Source organism: Dama dama, chromosome 1, assembly GCF_033118175.1.
Source record: "Dama dama isolate Ldn47 chromosome 1, ASM3311817v1, whole genome shotgun sequence".
Taxonomy (NCBI): Eukaryota; Metazoa; Chordata; class Mammalia; order Artiodactyla; family Cervidae; genus Dama; species Dama dama.
In genome coordinates this window covers 44,072,363-44,094,520 of record NC_083681.1, presented here as the reverse complement: position 1 = coordinate 44,094,520, position 22,158 = coordinate 44,072,363, and the positions used below count along the sequence as shown (strand labels likewise).

General features: G+C 45.7%; 2 protein-coding genes and 2 non-coding genes across 8 annotated transcripts in view; 3 read left to right on the top strand and 1 right to left on the bottom strand.

The window, feature by feature from the left end:
* Positions 1-7,036: 7,036 nt before the first annotated feature.
* On the top strand, positions 7,037-9,938 carry RPL27A (ribosomal protein L27a). The gene is made up of 5 exons (XM_061148051.1): positions 7,037-7,177; positions 7,574-7,637; positions 8,060-8,135; positions 8,703-8,877; positions 9,761-9,938. Exons 1-5 carry the CDS (start codon positions 7,175-7,177, stop codon positions 9,887-9,889), a joined length of 447 nt encoding a protein of 148 aa, XP_061004034.1. The 5' UTR covers positions 7,037-7,174; the 3' UTR covers positions 9,890-9,938.
* On the top strand, positions 8,306-8,435 carry LOC133064890 (small nucleolar RNA SNORA3/SNORA45 family). Its single transcript, XR_009694762.1, has one exon. It is a non-coding gene; the product is annotated as a small nucleolar RNA SNORA3/SNORA45 family (small nucleolar RNA).
* On the top strand, positions 9,533-9,661 carry LOC133064893 (small nucleolar RNA SNORA3/SNORA45 family). Its single transcript, XR_009694763.1, has one exon. It is a non-coding gene; the product is annotated as a small nucleolar RNA SNORA3/SNORA45 family (small nucleolar RNA).
* Positions 9,939-16,721: 6,783 nt separating the features above from the next.
* DENND2B (DENN domain containing 2B) overlaps positions 16,722-22,158 on the bottom strand; it is a 163,608-nt gene continuing 158,171 nt past the window's right edge. For all 5 annotated transcript variants that reach the window (XM_061147966.1, XM_061147973.1, XM_061147977.1 and 2 more), the window contains 4 exons: positions 20,530-20,641; positions 18,952-19,191; positions 18,049-18,135; positions 16,722-17,501 (listed from right to left, as the gene is read on the bottom strand). In XM_061147966.1, the coding sequence (XP_061003949.1) occupies positions 17,467-17,501; positions 18,049-18,135; positions 18,952-19,191; positions 20,530-20,641 (474 nt within the window). In that variant the 3' untranslated portion in view covers positions 16,722-17,466. The remainder of the gene's footprint in view (positions 17,502-18,048; positions 18,136-18,951; positions 19,192-20,529; positions 20,642-22,158) is intronic.

Genomic DNA, 22,158 nt, shown 5'->3' with positions numbered 1-22,158 from the left:
TTTGAACTGCTCTTTAACCAAGGCATAATTTTTATAACACCAAGCATTGACTTGGAAAATACTGGTTCAATGATTTATGCAAATACTCCAAATATTGACATATTTCATTACAGAAAAAAAGTCACTCTTTAATATCACCTCTAATTGCATCAGAAAATTCTGTAAATGTTATGAAGTTGTCAAATTCATGGAGGCAGCTATAACTTTACCAGAATTCTAATTTTTGCTTGCAAGCTCAAATTTTATCATTGGCAACAAATAGTGTTTTCTTCCTTGAAGTGATAGGCTCACTTCACTTTTAAAGAAAATATCTGCCAAATTCCCAAGCCTGAATAATCACAGTTTGTCTGTCAGTTGTTCAAATAAAACTAGTATTCTACAAAATAATAATAAAGCTAGTGTAGCATGCAAGTCAAATAGTGACACAACTACAGTTCCTCACTTTGATAAACAGCAGAGGTACTTAATGCATACTTCTTATTTCTTCACACAGAATATTAAAGAAACTTGTATTCAAGGATTGAACTTTAATAAACATGGACATTCTTCAGTGAAACTGGCTCTTCTCTTTTTATCTTCTTTTCTTTTACAAGCAAATGCCTGGCTATGAAGAACACACGTACCAGCAGTTTTACATACCATCTTTGATTTTGGCTTTGGCACCATCAGTGCAAATGTCAACCCAGTAAAAAGGCCAAATAACATCTTAGTATTACTATGAAAATTGTTTCGACCTTGTGGAACCCCTGAAAGGGTCTCAGGGACCCCCTCCATGGGCCTTTAGACCATACTTTGAGAACAGTTGCAATAGACTCTGAATGAGCATTCTGGGTATCTGAGGAAGTGATATGGCTTTCCAAACCAGTGGACACAACTCAGGCCAAGAATATAAAGTAGTAAGTATTTGATCTCTGTCTTAGAAGAGCAACTGAATTAACTCTATGAGGGTAAAGGTTAAATTAAAGGCACAGCAATGAGCCTCTGGTTTCCCAGGTGGCACAACAGTAAAGAATCCACCTGCCAATGCAGGAGACACAGTAGACACGAGTTCTATCCTGGATCGGGAAGATCCCCTGACATACAAAATGGTATTCGTACTTCCAGTATTCTTGCCTGGAAAATTCCATGGAGAGAGAACCCTGGTGGGCTACAGTTTATGGGGCTGCAAAGAGTCAGACATGATTGAGCATGCACATGCAATGAGTCTGATTTGAAGATAAGTGAGGGAAGGCCAAATGATCCCTTTTCTATCCCCTTCTTCCTTTTCACCATTATTTAGCTCTTCTCTCTCCTTCTTATATATCCCCTGACCTGGGAAAGTTAAGGGGCTTGCTTGCAGAACGGTAGCCAATTCAAATGCGTCCAGGGGTTAGTCATATAAAGAGTGAAGAGCCTCACCTAAAAGAATGTGGGTCCAGTGTTGCCGAGTCTTAGTTTTTTCAAAACACCAGAAATCCAAATTTTTCAAAAAATTTTAAATGTTGGCAACCAACTAAATTAAAACAAAACAAAACAAAACAAAAAAAACCCATAAGGAAACAGCATGAGTCAAACAAAGACCACCAGCGATCAGCTTATGACCTCCACTTTAGGTCATGAAGCGACTTGAACTAAATTAAAGTGAAAGACTGGAAAGACAGATGGGAAACCTCACGTATGTTACCTTGCTTACAAACCATCTCCCTTAAGATCCCATACCCAGAGGTGAGAGAAGGGAGAGATTAACTGGGTTTCTGTAACCTGGCCAAGGAATAACAGAGCAAGTCACTCTGTACCATATTGGGAGTTAGAATTTCAAAGATTGTTTGGTTGGGTAGTACAGAACAAATTATCATCAAAATAGTATACATTTTAGGGGGGAAAATGGGAGCGAGAAACACCAAGTAAAGAGAGAGTACCTACTCTATGCTAGACTGTGTTGAATATGATACATTATTTATTTGTGTACTTGTTCACTGCCTGATTTAGACACAGTCCTAGGGCAGGACTTTGTCTTTTGTTCACCATGGTACCTTCCCCTCACTGCCTGGAACCTATACATACTATCTGAATACACAGCATGTGCTCAATAAATATTTCTAAAATGAATGAATGAATCACAGTATTTTTTCACTATACAGACAAGTAAACTAAGACTGAAAGAGAAAATGCTACTTGTTCAAAATCATTCAGCTAGTGAAAACAGGGGTAGGAAATGAACCAAAACTTACGTGTTCTTTCCATGAATTTTATCATCTAAAATAAAACTCAAAAGCAACCGAATTCGTTGTGCTATTGGATGAACTGCCCTCAAAGATCCTGGCATTCCTCCCTTCACATTTTGCTATTCTGAGTGTTTAATGGCAGCAGGGTTTTCCATCCTAGCTTCCAACAAAGCTGTTAGGAATGCATTTGCCACATACAACAATGAGATTTTTTTTTAAAAATCTATCCAACACAGAAAGGAAGGACTCTTAGTCCTCGATTTATATTTATTTTCACTTTGTAATGAAGAAAACCTTGGGTGGTCCTATGAATTTTCCCCTAAATGCCATATTGTGGGTATATCAAAAACTACTGATAAAAGCAAAAACAAAATAAAACAAGCAAAAACCCTGAACCTGGTGTAGTTTAAACTGGAAACCACACGTGCTGATGGTGCATAAATAGGTACAATCCATTTGGAAAAAATATATATGCATATAGCAACATAAAATGAATCATAAAAATGTTCATACCCTATAATACAGTAGTCTCACTTCTGGGAATTTATCCTAGACAAGTTATTCAACAGAAGAAGAAAAAAGTCAAACATACACCAGTGCTCATTGCATCATTTTCTCCAATAGCAAAGAACACAATGAGAACAATAAGAAAGGGAAAAAAAAGAAAACACATGAGAAAATGGCTTAGTAAATTATAGTCTGTGCTGAAGATAAACTACTAGCTGTTAAAAATAATAATCATGAATACTGGGAAGTGATACAGAAAAAATGTAGTAGTATTAAACCAAAAACAGAACACAAACGGATTTGTATACCATGATCATCAGCTTTGCAGACAGCAATGTCTCCATGCGAATAACAACTGAAAGGTAATAATCAGACATGAAAACAGTATTGTAAGGTATTATAGTTTGAGATGTTTGTACTTATGTTTTTTCAAATTTTTCTTTCATGTTTTATTGTCTTTTCTACTACATGTAAGTTTTAAAATTCTTTCTGAAGTAAATTCGGATTTGAGTTATTCTCAAATTCTCACTTAGAAAAGACATCCTGACTCGTCCCATCTTAAATTAACAATCCTCTACTTGAAAAAGGAGAAAGAAAAGAAAGTGAAGTCGCTTTCTTCACTTTCACAACACTTTCACAACAAGAGTTGTGTCCCACTCTTTGCAACCCCATGAACTATAGTCTGCCAGGCTCCTCCATCCATGGAACTTTCCAGGCAAGGATATTGGAGTGCGTTGCCATTTCCTTCTCCAGGGGGTTTTCCCAACCCAGGGATCGAACCTGGGTCTCCCTCACTGCAGGCAGACTATTGTCTGAGCCAACAGTGAAGCCCCACTTGAAAAAGGAGAGCAACATGATATTTCCAAACGTACAAATCTAAAGATGGAGAGCAAGAAAGCAAGGCTGGATGCACCCAGGCTGTTGCTGCTGTCTGAAGGATCGCTGATGAAATCAGGAACCCAGAGAGGAAAGGAAGAGAAAGAGACCACCAGGGCCTTCTTCAGGGTGGCAGTGTGTTCACAAGGCCACCTGGAGAGAGGGCTGAGGGAGTAAAAAGGTCAGCACTGCAAATACCTGCCTCACCATGCTGCTGCCCAGCACTGTCTCCCTTCTGCTCATTTCACAGGCGTTTTCTGAGGCCCTGACTCTCTGAGGAGAGTCCACGCGTCTGAGACGTTACAGGCCATGCTCTACTTCAGAAGAGATGTGACAGAGAAAGAGGCCTCTCAGGGGTCATGTCCAGGATCAAGTCCCATGTGCCTGGTGACATGAGGTCACCCAGTACCTCATGTCTAGCTTCTACTTAACTTTGCATATACAGAATTTGGCTTTGTTAGCTCTCTCAGAGCTGGCTGACCCAGGGAAACTGACCCACGCTGACAAACCCCACGGGAGCCTTATGTTAAAGTGACATGATTATCTTGGGAAGAAGAGGGAGCTGGCTAGAAAACCAAAAGCAGACAACTGTCCAGGGCACGCTCCCTACCCTGGGGATCAAACTATGAATAAGAATGTCAGGTGAACACAGAACCCAACTACAGTGCTGGACCGCTCAGGAAGGCCTTCCATCCAGATGGATGGCTTGAGGGATAGGATGTAGCCCATCTATAACCAAGAAACATGACACAACTATCCAGAAGCAGTGTCCCATCAACCACTCTACCTCCACGCCCTGGGCTATCTTTGTCCTTGCCCCAGTTCCTATTCACTGGACACTTGAAGGTAACCTTTCATTCCCCAAACTCTGCCCAGCTTACCTCCATTCACAGACCATCTTACCAAGGGTAGTTTCCAGGTAGCTTAGCTCATTACTTGTGCACTTACAGGCCACTTTTGATGTCAAATAGAGGATGATGTCTCTTAGGCCTTGCCCCCAACTCTCAAGGCTCTTTCTGCTGGTACAGACAGTGTGTGAATAAGGATTGAAGGAGAGATGAAGACCATAATGCTGTGAGGTCAGAGAGGGAGTGATCACTGGGGTAAAAGCAGGAGATCTGAAGAAAAAAACCTAAGGCTAGGTCTAGGCTCTGAATTGCATCTGCTCTGTAGCCTCTGGCAAATCAGTCAACCTTCTGTGTCTCAACTCTCATTCATAAAATGGGGCTAATAGAGTTGCCCACTCAGGCAGACATATTTTGTAAACTGTAAGGTGTATTTGGCTATTCTTACTGTGGACTGCAGTGTTCTTGAAGAAGCAGAATATAAGGTAGGACTTTAAGGCTGAAGAAACTTCAGGGCATCTGGTTACAAAAAAGATAAGTACTCCATGAGAAATGAGACTAGCACAGGAAAAAAGGTAGAAGGGATGTACCAAGTTTGGCTGCAGTAGAAAGCTTGTGTAGGGAAGAAGCTCAGGTTAGTTTGGAAAGGCAAATGGAGTGTATTCTGTAGCTAATAGGGAGTTCTGTTCCAAACTTTTTTATGAAGATCAAAGTCATTTTGGAAAGATTAACCTGACAGAGGTGTGAAGGATGGAGGAATTGGAGGAGGTTTGGAATGCAGACAGGGTGATCACAAGAGGGTGCTGAACTCCAGATAAGAGATATGTTAAGGGTATTAATGAAAGCTGTGCTTTTTAGCACAAAGGCTAAAAAAGGACATGATGACAATGTATTAGAGGAAAAGAATGTTTGGGGACAATTTTCAAGTCTCCCTGACATCACTATATAGGTTGCCAAGGCTGCTCACCAAGATGTAGAATAAGGAAGGCACCAGTGAGCTGGAAAAGAGTCAAGTCTTTGGATTTGTCTATCTAGTTTATCTTAGAATGGCTGAGACACTAACCAGAAATTAACCATAAGTAAATATGATTGTGGAGCTCAGCAACAGAGATGTGAATTGAAGCCACTCAAGACGAGTTCACCCAAGACTGTGTACTATGAAAAGTTAAGAGGGGGACAGGCAGAAGGCTGAAGAACACCAATATTTAAATGGTGGACAAAGTTAGAAGAACCTGATGGGAAGACAGAGGAAGGCAAGAGATGAGCTAGAAAAAGAAGTCAAATGGGTAAAGTAAAACAGAAAAAACAAGTGGTATGAGGAAAGGGCCATTCAGTTTGGTGTTTGGTTAATTGATGACATTGGTAAGAGCAATTTCATTGAAATAATGGGGCTGAGAACCAGATTGCAGTGGATTGAACAATGAATGGGAAGCTAGCATTAACAGGATTTGTTGACTATTCTTTTGCGGAGCCTGGCTGAAAAGGAGAGCAGAGGTAGTAAACAGAAACAGGGAGAATTTAGGGTACTTTAGCTAAACTATATTTTAGCTTAAGGGAACAAGCCACAGAAAATTCGCACAGGGCACACACTAGAGTTAATGGAGGAAGGTGATCCTCAACACTGGTTAAGACTTAAAACAGGAAAGACGCCTCTTCCACTTTAGTCTATAAAGGGAGGTGAGGACAGGTGCATTCATTCACGTAAGGATCATTTGTTGAACATGTACTTCATGCCAGGAGCTAGGAGTGCATGGGTAAAAGAAAACAATCCTCCAGCCTTTAAGGAATTTGGTATGGTAGGAAAGACAAATATGGATCAACAAGTAGAAGAGTTTTGTGGTAGATTTTAAGGTAGCACAGTGGGGAGAAGTAAGCAACTATAACTGAACGAGTCAGAGAACTCCTACAAGAAGAGACTCTTGCAGAGTCCAGATGGAGAAGCCGTTCTCTGGTCCGGAAGACGAGGTCACGCGCATGCTAAGTAGGTTCCAGTGAAAATTAAAATGGACGAGTAGATTTAGTCTGGAGAACAAAGGACCCTAAAGGAACCTGGTGCAGAGGTCCCTAAAAGGAGCTTGTTTAACCTGGAATGCCCAGGACAATGGCACAAGGGCAAAGGAGAAAGGAAGACCTTGAGCCCACTCAGGAGTGTGGGCCGAGCAAGTCCCAGAGTGTGGTGGAGACATCTACGAAGACGTGAAAGGGAGCACAGAGAGACACCGGGTTGGCACACTGAGGGTCAAACAGTTCCTCAGTGCAGCCAGGGGACACGCAAGCAACCGCTACCGCCCGGGCCTAGACGACCTCCAAGAACACAGCGAGAAGCGCGGGGTCGCTCAGGTATGGGGCGGTTGGTGAGGAGCAGTGAAACACGGTGGCCTCAGAGGACTCCGGGGCCTTGGCGCGGGAAAAAAGCCCGGCCCAACAGAGCCGCAGCGGCACGCCCCTCAGGGCGCCAAACCCCGCCTTCCGAAACAGACATCAGCCTCTGAGCGCAAGCGCCCGCGGGACAGCACAGAAACGATACCCCGCCCACTGCAGCCTCCGGAACAGCTCTGTAACTAACAGGGAGCCCACAGGAAAAGGAAACGCACGACCCGGAGTCGCGCGAGACCCGCGACGCCAAAGAGGCCCCGCCCGCGACCCTGCCTCCCAGACAGGAAGTGAGGCGTAACTCCGCCCCCGTGCTCGATAGATCGCGAGACTTCGCGGATGCCTTCCTCTTTTGTCTAGGCCGCCGACATGGTAGGTGGTTCATGAGGATGGTCCGGGTAGTCGTAGTCTCAACCCGCGAGCTTTACTCACCATGCACCCCAGTCACCTACTCCCGAGCTTACCCTGGTTTTCCAAAGCTGCGCATGGCCAGCCGCGGGCCGGAGTGGCCGCCATGGGCCCGGAGCAGGGCGGGGAAGCTAGGGCCGCGTGTTCATCCAGGAGCTTGGATTCTCGAGACACGCGGGCCGGGGCGCCCGGCCTCTTCCCTAATGCAGCCGCACGGCTTTAGGTGTGACTGTAACCTCAGTTTTGCTGACGGCGCCACAGAGCAAACCCCTAGGCTTGCGGGTCCCTCACAGACTGGCAAGCTTCGCCCCCTGCCCCACTTCCCTTCGGCCTTCTCACTAAGTACCTTTTCCCATACAGCCATCCAGACTAAGGAAGACCCGGAAACTCAGGGGCCACGTGAGCCACGGCCACGGCCGCATCGGTGAGTGCTGTTTCCCCATTCTTGTCGGCCTTGGACTATCCCTGCCGGCTGCTTGCTTGTCAGTAGGTAGCTAAGTGAAGTGGATTTGTCAGAGCTCGTGCCGTCGAGTTGGATTGAACTGGATCATTAGCTGTTGGCTTTTTATTTGAGAATCGTCTGTGCTCCGGTTGTAGAGAATTTCACATGAGTTGGGGGGTTGGAAATGGAACGAGACCCAGTACTGAATTGGTTGAAGGCATGAAGTACTGTGTTAGTGTTATGTGGAACACTGCAAAGTGGTATTTATCCCGAGTCTTGAAGGAGCAACATTGCTGGAAGAGATATTAAGCAAAGGCCCAGAAGTATGGGGAAATGCTTTTGCTACAATGACATTGACGGGTTGGAGAAGGCTATTTTAGCCATGTAGCTTTGTGTTCCTGCAGGCAAACACCGGAAGCACCCGGGAGGCCGAGGTAATGCTGGCGGCATGCATCATCACAGGATCAACTTCGACAAATAGTGAGTGGTATTTGCACTGTCCTTTTACTGACACTACTAGCTTGGGATTTAGGGGTAGAGGGTAGTTAAGAACGTCTTCAGCGGGAAGCAAGTCTCACTACTCACAAACCTTGTCTGTTGCTGGTTTTTCTCTAGTTTATGTTTGATGTGAACTGAACTTGTCATCACTTGTCGAGGCTAGAGTCACGCTTGGGTATCCACTGTTGCCTTAGTGTGCTAGAGTCCTCGAAGAGTAACTGCTGACCTTATTCACTGGCTGTGGCCCTTATGGCATAGTCAGTCACCAGGTTAGTGACATGCATCAGATTGACTTACACAACCTTTAGATCTATTTATGCCCACAACTTAGCAGGGTGGTATTAAAACTACTTGTGTAGGAGTCTGGTGTGATAGAAGCTCTCAAGTGACCTGAATTCTTGTTTTACTGGACAAGTGGAGTTCCTGCTAGGTTGCTCTTCTGCATAAGAGAACAGTGTACACTGTGATGGAGAGAGATGGACTGTGAACATACATGGTAAACAGCTCAGTTGGAGTGAGGTAATGAAAATGGTTGCCTTGTTTTCCCAGTCATCCAGGATACTTCGGGAAAGTTGGTATGAGGCATTACCACTTAAAGAGGAACCAGAGTTTCTGCCCGACTGTCAACCTTGATAAATTGTGGACCTTGGTTAGTGAGCAGACACGAGTAAATGCTGCCAAGAACAAGACAGGAGCTGCTCCTATCATTGATGTGGTGCGATCAGTAAGTGACTATTTCTGCTCTTTATGTGCCTTTCAAAATTCTGGATAATGTACACCCAGCTACCTACTAGACAGTTCATTCAGTAGAACTTCCACGGGTAGTTCACTGAACAGAACTGAACTCTTGTTCAGTTGTGATCATGTAAAACCTTTGAAGAGTGATACTCTCATTCATTTACTTCATTTTTCACTTGAATTTTTATCTGATCAGATGTCTTACTCCTACTGTCAATACCTTGGTTTCTCGTCCAAACTTAGGTAGTAATTTACGTTAGCTGGCTCTGGTCTGTTTTACAGAAGACTACAATGAGGCACAGCCCTTCGCCCTTTATGTTTGTTAGAAAGTACAGTCCTAATATGTTCAATTGATATTTAAGGACAACATTATCTGAAGGGATCCCTCCCTGCCCCCCAGAAAGGCATTTTTATATATTATTAGGAGTCTGGTCCTTGTGTTCAGCCTTATCCTCCATGGATATGGAGGTAGTCAGGACCCTGAGGAGACTTTCAGTAAAGTTAAAATTCCCTTTCTTAGCCTGTTCTTTGAGCACTTCTGATGACCCTGGCTTCTTGGAACATTATTGGAAATGTGATTTTTTTTTTCCTTTTTTGCTTATCAAGTGGTAAGTGAATAGGAAAATGGGGTTTGAGCTCTGCCCGAGACTAGAGTCACATCCCGACAGCTTTTGTCCTGGTGTGCTAGAGTCCTCGGATAGAACCTGCTGGTCTTGATTCACTGGCGAGGGCAATCAGTGCCTCCGTGAGTGCCCAGATCAGAAACATGCCTTCCCTGGCTGCTAGATGGAGTGGATTGACAGGAATCTTTCTTTATACTCTTGGTGACTGCCGTGGTGCATTATAAACCCTTTTCTCTGTTCTTCTAGGGTTACTACAAAGTTCTGGGGAAAGGAAAGCTCCCAAAGCAGCCTGTCATCGTGAAGGCAAAATTCTTCAGCAGAAGAGCTGAGGAGAAGATCAAGGGTGTAGGTGGGGCTTGTGTCCTGGTGGCTTGAAGCCACATACTGCGAAATTCATTAAATGTTAAGTGCTTTTCTCTTCTGGTTTGAGTGTAGGTTCTTTGGCATTTCTACCTCCCTACCTGTACAGAAACCCACCTAATAGATTCTAGGAGTACAGGTATTAGGACCTGGGTTCCTCTGCCAGCTCCCCTCAAAGTACAAAGAGGTAATACCAGCACTTACAGGCCTTGGCTGGTTACATACTTTGAGGCTTCTCACTTAATGAGGATACCTGTTGATAAGGTGACTTTATCTGATTGTTGAAAGATCTCTTAGAATTGTATGTTCTGAATTTACAGTGAGTAGGAGAATGTGCCCTTAACTGTTCCATGGAGCTCAGGGAGCAGAAACTCAGTTTAGATGGGGAAATGTTCTTTACGTACAGGATCTCTGGGTCACATTGGAAACATGGACAGTGATGGGAGTGGCTCTTGGGAACTTATTTTCTCCACCTGACTTACTTATCTCAACCCAAATTGTTGGAATTGGGGCAACATCCAGGGCTTTTACAAATAGAGTGGTTTGTGTATGTGCTCAGTCGTGTCCCACATTTAGCGATCCCATGGACTGTGGCCCTCCTCTGTCTGGAATTTTCCAGGCAAGAATGCTGGAGTGGGTTGCCAGTTCCTACTCCAGGAGATCTGCACAATGGAGGGAAGTTTCCCATATCTCTTGCATTGGCAGGTGGATTCTTATACCACTGCGCCACTTGGGAACCCCATCCATGGTTGGATTCTAGAAATCAGTTGTCAGAACTCAAGGATCCTTGTGCATAGGAATCTTAATGTTTAAAGAGATACATCATGAAATGCTAATGCTTTTCCTTCTAGTTTGAAGTGTATCTTGTAGAGAAATTAGGGGGATGCTAAAGGGCTTGCCTGGTGGGTCAATCTGACTGCAATACAGGAGACCAGGTTTGATCCCTGGGTTGGGAACATCCCCTGTAGGAGGAAATGGCACCTCGCTCCAGCATCTTGTCTGGAGAATCCCACAGACAGAGGAGCCTAGAGGGCTGCAGTCCATAGAGTCACAAAGTCAGATATGCCTGAGCAACTAACACTTCAGACCAGAAACCAGAATCAGGTTTTCTAGAGTTTGTACCTCCTGCAAAACCAAGATGACCAATGCTTGTGTGCTGACAGAACCCTCTTAATATTATAGTACATTATAATTTGCTATAGTTGGACTGTTTCCCAAGATTTTGAAGGTGTTTTTGACCCATCATAAAACTTGCGGGGTAGAAACGTGACCAATAGAATAGTTAGAATGGCACTTAAACTTACTAAAACTGTACTTACAGGTTTAGTCTGGTAGAGGGTTGCTTCTATATTGCTCTGTGGGGTCATAAATGGACTGGGAACCATGACTTTCTATGGGACTAGTTTGTCATGACAGCCTTTACAGGATATTGGGGATGATCAAGTGTAAAGAAGCACAGTGGAAGAAATGTGATTGATTTATATAATGGAGAGTTAATGGTCAGGAAGGCACTTGGATAAGCTAGTAACTTATTGACATAACATACATTGGTACCGATGGGGAAAGGTAAAAGTGGGTTTTAATGTCTTTTGGAGGACTTAAAATATGGAAACTTATTTTTACTAGACACTAAAGGTACAGAAAAGTGCAAGTAACAGTATCTTAAGATTCAGGCTGGATTTGAAATTTGGATCTAAACTTAATAGCTGTGTGACTTCTTATCTTAAAGGGTACTGAGCACACATGCACCTACCTTGAGTATTGTGTGGATTGAGTAAAATGAAAAGCATTTACTGAACCTCTGTGCTCAGCTCTTGGTAAGGAGCAAAGTGAACTATTACTGTCACCCAAGTGACAAGTCAGTTAACCTTGATGTGATTCAGTCAGTGGGAAAGTGATCTAAACCCTGGGAAGAGCAAATGTGCATTTAGGAAACCTAGTTTGGGAAGGTTAGGCAAGTTGGGAGGTGCTGTGTTGGAGATGAGCCTGGAGCAAACAGGTACACTGGCCAGGCTGTGACTTAGGTTGAGGGATACAGTGGAAGGTAGGAGGCAGGACCATGAGGATGGAAGACAAGTAGGATTCAGAAGACATAAGGAGATAGATAAGACTTGTGACAGATAGGGGTGGGGCTGGCAGCAAAATACGGTTTGGGGAGGACAGATTTGTCAGGCTCTTTATGGCTAGCTTCTTTCCCAGTTTCATTGCTAGCATCTTGTAGCATAGCTGTCTTGAAACTAGGTGGGATCATGCTCATCCCAGTCCTGTATGGAGGTGCTCTTGTTGGGTATGCTAAATATGAGAGTAGTACAGCCATTCTTAATAGGGTTTCTCAAATACCATGCCACCCCATCTCCAGGCCTGGAGAATACAGTTGCTGATCAGTGTGAGCTGCTGTGTGCATCTTGCTCACCATTGTCTATAGTTAGAGTAACCAAGCAGGCCCTCTTACTCCCAGGTAGTAATACTGCCAAAGGAAGTTGTGTGACTGGTGAAAAAACAAACATGCCCCAAGATAATGAAGAGCGACCTAGTGCTCTCTGCAAGGAGATCTAACCAGTCAATCCTAAAGAAAATCGGTCCTGAAAATTCACTGGAAGGACTGATGCTGAAGCTGAAACTCCAGCCACCTGATGCGAAGAATTGACTCATTGGAAAAGAACCTGATGCTGGGAAAGACTGAAGGCAGGAGAAGGGGAGGACAGAGAATGAGATGGTTGGATGGCATCACCGACTCCATGGACGTGAGTTTGAGTAGGCTCTGGGAGTCGGTGATGTGTCCAACTCCAGGGAATCCTGGCATGCTGCAGTCCATGGGGTTGCAGAGTCCAACACTACTGAGCGCTCTCACCTAGAACGACCACTTAGCTTGTTGTATAGCACCAAAGGCAAATCGTTATGTTTTGATTTTTAAAGTGAAAGGTGCCAAAACAGAAAATACAGCCAGTGCATAGAAGTTCCTGGAGAAGCCTGCCAAACTTGGATTAGCCTGTCCCAGTCACAGGCCCATACTGCCACTACCTCCAGTGGCCACAAGGTGCACATAGATGAAATTCTAATATTCGGGGAGCAGAGCTTTAAAATTAGATAGCCCCTGAATTCGGTGGTCCTCAACCTTTTGCCCTTTAAAATAATTGTGGGAAATGTTACATTAACAGCTAAATATACCATAATTTGTAAAAGTCCTCGTCAAAACCTTAGGATTTAAATTCTCAATTCAAGTAAACATTGCTACCAGCCCAGTAGCAGCCAGCCCGTGGGATGAAAACCAACCAAAGGCGTGCACCACGGGCGGGGCATACCGCGGTTCTGGCAACGAGCCAGGCAGAGCTTGGCGCTCCAGCGGTGGAGATGCGAGCCGCTTGCGCAGGGTGGGAGATTCTGGTTCCGGCGTCACTTTGACCTCCCCCACCGTGGCCGGAAGTACGTCCATAGTCGGTTCCACCATTTCCGGCAGTGGGCGGGGCCGGCCTGTGGCGCTCGGGCTAGGCGGGAGGTTTAATTCGACACAGCACGACGTGCGGCGTGAGGTCAAAGCTGAGTTCACTTCCCTCGCTGCACTCCGGTCCCGCTTTTACCATGCAAAACAGAACTGTGGCCTTTCTGTGCGCCTCCAAGATGAGAATTCCAGATTTTTTTTAGAATTAAGTCTTTAAAAAGAAGCCCAGCCTTCTCATTTCAACACCGTTCACCAAAGCATGTATGGTAACTTAACTGAAAAGAGCATTTAGAAAGATTATTGTAATAGTGCAACCTGCCCTGCTCTCAAAGTTACCTGATTACAGGAGAAAACCCGGGGGCCTTTCTTAACTCCAGAATGGAAGTGGGCTGACAGTTCGACTTCTGGTAGAGGAGGCAGCATTGCCCTGCCCCTGAGCAATCTCCCAGAAAGGCACTGAGGACACTTGTTTTCAGTAGTGGTGATACCATCCTCTACAGGGCATTTTGTAAATGTATAGTAGCATTTGTGGTCACAATCATGGAAAGGAAGCAATCATCAAGGAAGCTTGATGTCATGCGATGTATAGGTTGATTCAAAACACAAAGAAAATCTAGCTTCAGTTCAGTCACTCAGTTGTGTCCGACTCTTTGCAACCCCATGAGTCGCAGCACGCCAGGCCTCCCTGTCCATCACCAACTCCTGGGGTTCACTCAGACTCATGCCCATCGAGTCGGGGATGCCAACCAGCCATCTCATCCTCCGTCGTCCCCTTCTCCTGCCCCCAATCCCTCCCAGCATCAAGGTCTTTTCCAGTGAGTCAACACTTCGCATGAGGTGGCCGAAGTATTGGAGTTTCAGCTTCAGCATCAGTCCTTCCAATGAACATCCAGGACTGATCTCCTTTAGGATGGACTGCTTGGATCTCCTTGCAGTCCAAGGGACTCTCAAGAGTCTTCTCCAACACCACAGTTCAAAAGCATCAATTCTTCTGTGCTCAGCTTTCTTTATAGTCCAACTCTCACATCCATACATGACCACTGGAAAAACCATAGCCCCCACCTAATTTCATTTCACACAATCAAAAAGAAGTTTGTTTTTGTTTTTTGTGGTTTTCACACACTTAGCAGTTTTTTGGGATTCCGACTATTGTTTAAATCCGGGAAACTCATAGTATGTTTGGTTCAGAATATTGCCCCAAACTGTTCATTTCAGAAAACTCTTACCAGTAGTTAACACCTACTTACTAGTATCTGAGCTGCTAATTCAGCACTTTCAGCACTTGTTGCATTCACAGCAATTCTATGTACAGGTGTAAGCATCTGACTTCATTATACCATCTAATATGGTTGTGCCCAAGCATTTACATATGTAAATACATGTTATTTTATGACAAAATAACTTTGCTTTTATTTCTCCCCTTTTATATTACAGTTAAGACTATATTACAGTTAAGATGTTTAGGTAGGTTATATTATCTATGGATTTCATTTCAGGATAGTAATGGGGGGAGTTACAGTATTTGCTATAGAAAAGGAGTATTGATCTGCTAGGATTGAGAACCATCAGTTTAGAGGTCCAGAGATCATGTGAAAACAGAACCTGGAAAGAAACCCAAAACACTTTTTGTCACCCCCAGACCAGGCCCCCCCAGACACACCCTCCTCTACCTTCTAGATGAGACCTCTGTGCCTTGCCCATAGCAGTCACTGTATAGGCCCTTGCAGTCCATTCCAAGCCATTGTGTACCAGTATCAGTTCTCCAGATTGGGATGAGAGCTGTGGCCATGGGGTGGGGGGAACCCCTAAGGTTAAAATAACACTATTTTAAAGCTACATAAAAGGTACAGGTTTTAAGAAAGTAATTTACACCTATGTATCTTGTGATCTGATGACATATCTGAGGATTCTTTGGAGACATAAAAAAGAGAGGGAGAGGAAAGGGGGAAGAAATAGGACCTTTGGAAACTATTATTTTATTAAGGACTCCACTTCGTGATTCATGAAACTGAGTTAAAAGTGACAAGTTCTGGAGGTAACAACACCCTACTCTGGACTTTCTGGTTATAGCCGCTATCTCCTCTTTTTACCTCACCTGTAAAACCAGCTTCATCAGGCCTCAGTGAGTGTGCCCTCCTATTCTTGGAAGATGCCAAAGCCAACTATGTAACACGCTTTTTCAGAGGAGACCAATCTGTCTTCCTAAAAGACAAAACCTCTGCTTTATAAGGCAGACAGCAACCCCAAACCACACACAGACTGGGACCTGTGCAGGTGTCACTGGAGATGGGGAAAAGGAGGAAAGGAGACTCCAGAAGGTATGGTCTCCTGTTTTAACAAATAGGATAGAGTGGAAGGACAGGAAAACTATGGTTCAAATCCTGCCAGACCCAAAGCCAATACCAGTGAAGAGAGTTCCAGCTTATTGCCCCATCCTGGAAATTTTCAAGGTCTTGTCTCTGTGAAGGCCTTGGGTGGACAGAAAGCCTAAGCCACCCATATTCCCCACCTTACTTCCCTCCTTGCTTTTCCAAAGAATATAGCAAAATTTTCTGCATGTACACCTCTAAGAGTTCCAATGGAAAAAAACTTCACAGCGTGACATGGAAGAGCCATAAACAATGGGTCTGAGCTATGAGCAAGCCCTGGGTTGTCTTTAGCTGGGCTTGACTCTACCAATGTTAGGGTACCCAGTGATGTCATAAGGGCTTCATACTGAATAGGAAAATGATAAGATTAACCTAACAGGGGAGCCAAGAGGCAATAAGCATTCTTTCCATCAGTGGGAATACACGGAATCTGAACACTTGGCTATTGGAGAAGGAAGCTAAGCTAGAACAATAATTAGGCATCTTCTAAGACCAGTCATCACCAACTCGATGGACATAAGTTTGAGCAAGCTCCGGGAGTTGGTGATGGACAGGGAAGCCTGGTGTGCTGCAGTCCATGGGGTTGCAAAGAGTCAAACATGACTGAGTGACTGAACTGAACTGAAGACCAATCATATGGGGCTTCCCAGGTGGCGCTAGTGGTGAAGTCACTAGTGGTCTACCCAGTGCAGGAGACGCAAGAGATGAGTTTGATCCCTGGGTCAGGAAGATCCCCTGGAGGAGGAAATGGCAACCCGCTCCAGTATTCTTACCTGGAAAATTCCATGGACAGAGGAGCCTGGAGGACTATAGTCCATGAGGCCGCAAAGAGTCAGACACAACTGAGTGACTGTGTGCACACAAGACCAGCCATACAGCTCAGGCCAGAGAACTCAATTTCAGGGGAGGTCAGTGACCCACACGAAAGCTGAACTCTTAATCAAGTACTCAGTTCCCTGCATGAAGGTGCTTCATCCTGCCTCAGCCCGTTCCCCTGGAGAGAGAACTCTAGATAATGAAGCCAAGAAACACATGGCACTCTGGGCCCAAACAACTATACACTGTTTATTGAGAACACCCGTAGATGGTGGGAAGGAGGGATGCCCTGTACCGCATCATGGCCACCGCTGACTGGGAGCTGGGCCTGGAGGACACTAGCAGAGCTGGAGGGTGGGCTTCCCATGACTCACTGACCATCACAAAGGTGGGAGAAAGAAGAGAAGGCCAGGCCCGAGAGCCTGGTACCATGCTGCAAATGGGGGTTGATTGGCCTTTGCCTTTCAAAAACAGACGGTTAGGGGAGGGAGACTACTAGAAAAAAATAGAAACTCTAAGATTTAAAAAAAAAAAAGTCTCATACATGACAAGACAGCATGTGCTCTCCAGGGCCCGAGACTGGCAGCAGGGGCCGCAGGCAGGCAGGCAGGCAGGCCAGGAGCCTCCAGGGGAAGATCAGTGGTTCGGCTGAGACAGTCAGCTGCACATAATTGGCCAGTCACCAGCACCCAGCAAAACTTCATCCATGCTCGGGCAGGGCAGGAAAGCACCCGGCCCCTTGGGAATATACAAATATTTACCAGATTCTCTTTGCTTGTTACAAAAACATAAGAAAGCTTACAGCAGATTATTTACAAACAGTATCCTGGGATGTCGTGAAGGCAGAGGTGGGCTGGCTTGGAGGGTGGGGTCTGTGGAGGCAGAGCGGCCACAGCAGCCCAAAGGGTCCTAGGCTGGGCCCCCTCCCCAGGCTCTGCAAGGCACTGGACTCTGTCTGGGGAAGGGGCTTAATTCTTCTTGTGGAGGAACTTCATTTTGTTGCCTGTGGGCCAGAGAGGGTGAGAGTGAGAATGTTTCAGTATCATCACTTCCAATAGTCCTAACTCTGAATGAGAGAGAAGGATTAGAAAGGCTGGATTGCAGCTAGACTAGGATAGTGAAAACACTCTAGAGGTCTAATTAGGCTCTGGTATTAATCATGAACGGCCTTCGGCAAGCCATGTAACTTCTCTGGTCTCAATTTTCCTTTAAAGTGAGACAAGCTATGATTCTATGGTTCAGTTGGCTGAGCTCTTTGAAGGGAGGGGAGCTTTTTCAGAGAAGGACACTCTGCTATTTCTTCGTAGACCCTCCCCTTATAGCCATGAGGAACACTCAACTGGTTCTAATGACCCTCATGTTCACTCAGGAAGGAGTGCACCCCAAAGACCCAATTGAGGTGAAGATCTGTCAGATTTCCTGTTCTGTCTAGAGCCCTAATATAAATTCCCATTGTCGCTGGTTTATTTAGAGTAGTTTGGAGTACAGATCCCCCAGCCACCCCACCCCCTCCTTGCTGAACCTGTCTCATCAGTGACAAGGCTGCTTACCCAAACCACGGAGAAACTTGTTCATTCCACTCTGTTCGGTGTCTGGGAGTTCCTCTAAATACTGCTCCACTCGCTGCTCAAAGAGGCCTGGGGAAGAGGAGGAACAGGGAAGAGAACAGTCCTTGGAGGAAGGGAAGGGAAGGCCCCTGTTGAGTGGACCAAAGGGAATAGATCCCAAAAAGGGGGGGAACCAAAGACCTGGGATTGTAACTTATAGGAGTATCCTGTCAGAATCCAGACCGGCTCATCAAAACTATTATTGATGACACCTCACTGGTGTTCACTGCTGATGGCCTGAGCTGCATTATGGCGAGGATGCAGCGTGGTATCAGAGCTGCCCCCAAGTGGGCATCTTCTCCAGCTCCTATTAGACACTCTATCATGTTGTTTCAAAAGGTTACACTAAAGGGACAGTACTGGTGGACAGAAGACACAACAATCCTGAGGTTAGAAAGGTCTTGATGAGAAGAAAAAGCTCTAGAGTGAGCAGAGCTGATGAAATAACAGAGATAATCTCTGTGCTCTGAGTGCAGACTGCCACCAACTTAAGACAGAGAGCTGGCTCAGTTTTCTTCAACCCTGGATTCTCAGGACTCCCTAAATGGCACAATCTGGCCTTTTTCTCTAAATAAGGGCCTGTGAAGAGGGGCAAAGTGGAGATAAGCCCCACTCTTTTGCCACAAGGCTCCAGCCTGTGCCCAGCCTAGTAAAGGCACTTTCTGGGGCAGAGGAGAAAGCGCCCTTGGCAGTCCCTCTTAGAAGAAAAGGGACATTAGGAGGCCTGCCGTGGCTGATACTGATGGAGGCTCACTGTGCCTGGCTACTCAGCCTGCTGGTAGCAGAAAAGCCGGAGGAGACCGGATACCCCTCAGAACCCCCCACCCCAGGCTCTTCTGGCCTTACCCTTTGCCCGACACTTTCTCAGCTCCCTGTCTTGGATGAAGCCAGCAAACATCTGAGACTCCATAAAAACTTCAAGAAAACGGCGGATGCTTTTGGAGGCCACAGACTTGCGGAAAGCCTCCCGCTGAAAGGCCCTCTCCCCCTTCTCGCTCTGGGTCAGGAAGAGGGAGTAATGCCCAACAGTCTCCACAAAGAACCGGATAAACACCTCCGACACCAGCCCATTGAGGGTATTACATTCTGGAAAAGAAAAGAAAACCTTTGAGGTTCAGGTCCAGAGCCTGCAACCGCAGCCTCCAGGGGATCTTGTCTCCATCTCCTCAACTAAACTGCAGCCAGAACCACTCATCTGTTCTTGGAACTTTAGCTCTTGTGCTCCCAGGCTTGTAACTAGCTCATGAGCCAGGAGGTTGGAAACTGTGCTCTGAACATGGAAGCTGGCAGATACTTGCTGAATGAGTGAGAATGGAAATCAGAGACCAGAGAGCCCCACTCCCCCGCTACACCTCTTGCCCTCTGGTGGTTTCCCTGGCTTCACAAGAAGAGGAAGTTCCTCTACCTCCTGCAGTGGCTCAAGGCAAGGCCTGAGACAGAGGAATAACTAGCATCCTATCAGCAAGAAGAGTCTTTGTGGTTGCCAGTTGTCTTTGGGTTTTTCTTCCCAAACTTCCTGAGAAAAAGAATTAAAGGCAAGAGGGGAGCTTTGTAGCCTAGGCCACCCTAGAAGCAGTCCTGATGTTATCTAAGTTTTTGAACTCCTTCTGATAAAATACTATACTATTCCTCTCCCCTCAGACCCAATTCAAGCCATAACTCCCTGAACGACACTGGGAGTTGTTGTTCAGTTGCAAAGTCATGTCTGACTCTTTGCAACCCCATGAACTGAGCATACCAGGCTTCCCTGTCTTTCACTATCTCCCAGAGTTTGCTCAAACTCATGTCCATCAATTCGGTGATACCATCCAACCATCTCATTCTCTGTCATCCCCTTCTCCTCCTGCCCTCAATCTTTCCCAGCATGGGGGTCTTTTCCAATGAGTCGGCTCTTCTCATCAGGTGGCCAAAGTACTGAAGCTTCAGCATCAGCATCAGTCTTTCCAATGAGTATTCAGGGTTTATTTCCCTTAGAATTGACTGGTTTGATCTCCTTGCTGTCCAAGGGACCCTCAAGAGTCTTCTCCAACACAACAGTTTGAAAGCATCAATTGTTCAGTGCTCAGCCTTCTTTATGGTCCAACTCTCATACATCCGCACATGACTACTGGAAGAACCATAGCTTGGACTATACAGACTTTTGTCGGCAAAGGAGTAGGGCTAGAGAATTCCAGGCTAAAGTGAGACCAAGGCCCTATATCTGAGTTTCATCAGCCAGATGGGTCTGGTGCACAGAAGCAAGGTCCAGGCCCCATGAGGCCCAGGCCCAGAGTGGAGCGAGTCTAGGACCATCTCATGAAGCAGGAGGTTGGAAACTGTGCTCTCAACATGGAAGCTAGCAGATACTTGCTGGATGAATGAAATGGAAATCAAAGACCAGAGCACCACTCCCCACAACCACTGCGTGGGGCAGGCCTCACTCACCATCATCGGAGTCGCTGTCTGAGTCCTGGGAGATCAGTTCGTTCTTCCTCTCTAGAGCCTGCTCCAGAGCTGCCTGTAACTTCCTAGGTAACAATGTGTCCTCATCGTCCATCTGCAGGAGAAGGGAACCACACAATGAGCACTTACTTTGTGCCAGTGCTGTCTGAAGAGCTTGAATAAATAAGCTTGATTATATAATCTCATTTCATCTTCCCAATAACCCTGATAATTTTACCAACCTCATTTTTTAAAAGATTTTATTTTGATGTGGACCATTTTTTAAGTCTTTATTGAATTTGTTACAATATTATGTGCAAGCTAAGTCGCTTTAGTCTTTTATTTTTAAATTTTTATTTATTTATTCATTGGCTGTGCTGGGTCTTTGGGGCTGCGAGAGGGCTTTGTCTCGTTGAGAGTGGGGGCTACTCTCTAGTTGTGGTGCATGGGCTTCTCATGTGCGGGCTTCTCTTGTGGCAGAGCAGAGGCTCTAGGGCACTTGAGCTTCTGTAGTTGTAGCACATGGGCTCAACAGTTGCATCTCTCAGGCACTAGAGCAAGGGCTCGGTTGTGGCAGACAGGCATAGCTGCCTCCAAGCATGTGGGATCTTCCCGACCCAGAGATCAAACCCGTGTCCCCTGTATTAGCAGGCAGATTTTTAACCACTGGACCATGAGGGAAGCCCTCACTTCAGTCTTGTCTGACTCTATGTGACCTTATGGACTATAGCCCGCCAGGCTACTCTGTCCATGGGATTCCCCAGGCAAGAATACTGGAGTGAATTGCCGTGCCCTCCTCCAGGGGACCTTTCCGACCCAGGGACCAAACCTGCGTCTCTTACGTCTCCTGCATTGGCACGTGGGTTATTTACCACAAGCACCACCTGGAAAGCCGTGTTACAATATTGCTTCTATTTTATGTTTGGCTTCTTGGCCACAAGGCATGTGAGATCTTAGCTCCCCAACCAGGGATCAAACCCATACCCCCTGCCTTGGAAGGTGAGGTCTTAACACTGGAGCACCAGGAAAAGTCCCTATCAACTTCATTTTAAGAAGAGAAACTAAGGCATAGAGAGAGGTTAAGAAACTTGCCCAGGGTCACAAAAATAAGAAGTGTGGAGCAGGTGGCATTCACTGCCCAGGACCAATAGGGGTTCCCACCCCAGCACCACAATGAAGTCTTCCCAATTCCTCCATCTTTGGCACCAGTTGGGAAGCAGGGTTGACTGGGGGGCAGGGAAATCACATGTCTCAGGCACAAGGTTAGGCTGCCATGCCTGTCTCTATATTCTGATTCAGTGTCCATATCTTGACGCTTGGTATCCAAGAGACAGAGCTCTGTCAGTGGTGTGTGTAACAGACTACATTCCCAAAGTCTATGGCATTAGATTATGTTTCTTTATACAGGCCCAGGAGAATTTCTACCACTCACAGAGACTTTTTGAAGTTGACAGCAATCACAAACCTTTACATTCCACCACATTCTGTGAATCATGGATAATCCTCCAGCAACTTTTCAACTGTCTGCTCTGTGAATGTGGAACCCAGAGCTCAGCAGTCAGCCATGAGGGTGGAGTATGTGTGTGCAACAGTGCTAGGTACCCTGTATCAAACAAGCACCACCCTGGGGCA

Coding starts and splice junctions, on each gene's coding strand:
- RPL27A (XM_061148051.1), top strand. Junction 7,638..8,059: donor CCACGGCCACGGCCGCATCG/GTGAGTGCTGTT, acceptor GTGTTCCTGCAG/GCAAACACCGGAAGCACCCG. Junction 8,878..9,760: donor TCATTGATGTGGTGCGATCA/GTAAGTGACTAT, acceptor CTGTTCTTCTAG/GGTTACTACAAAGTTCTGGG.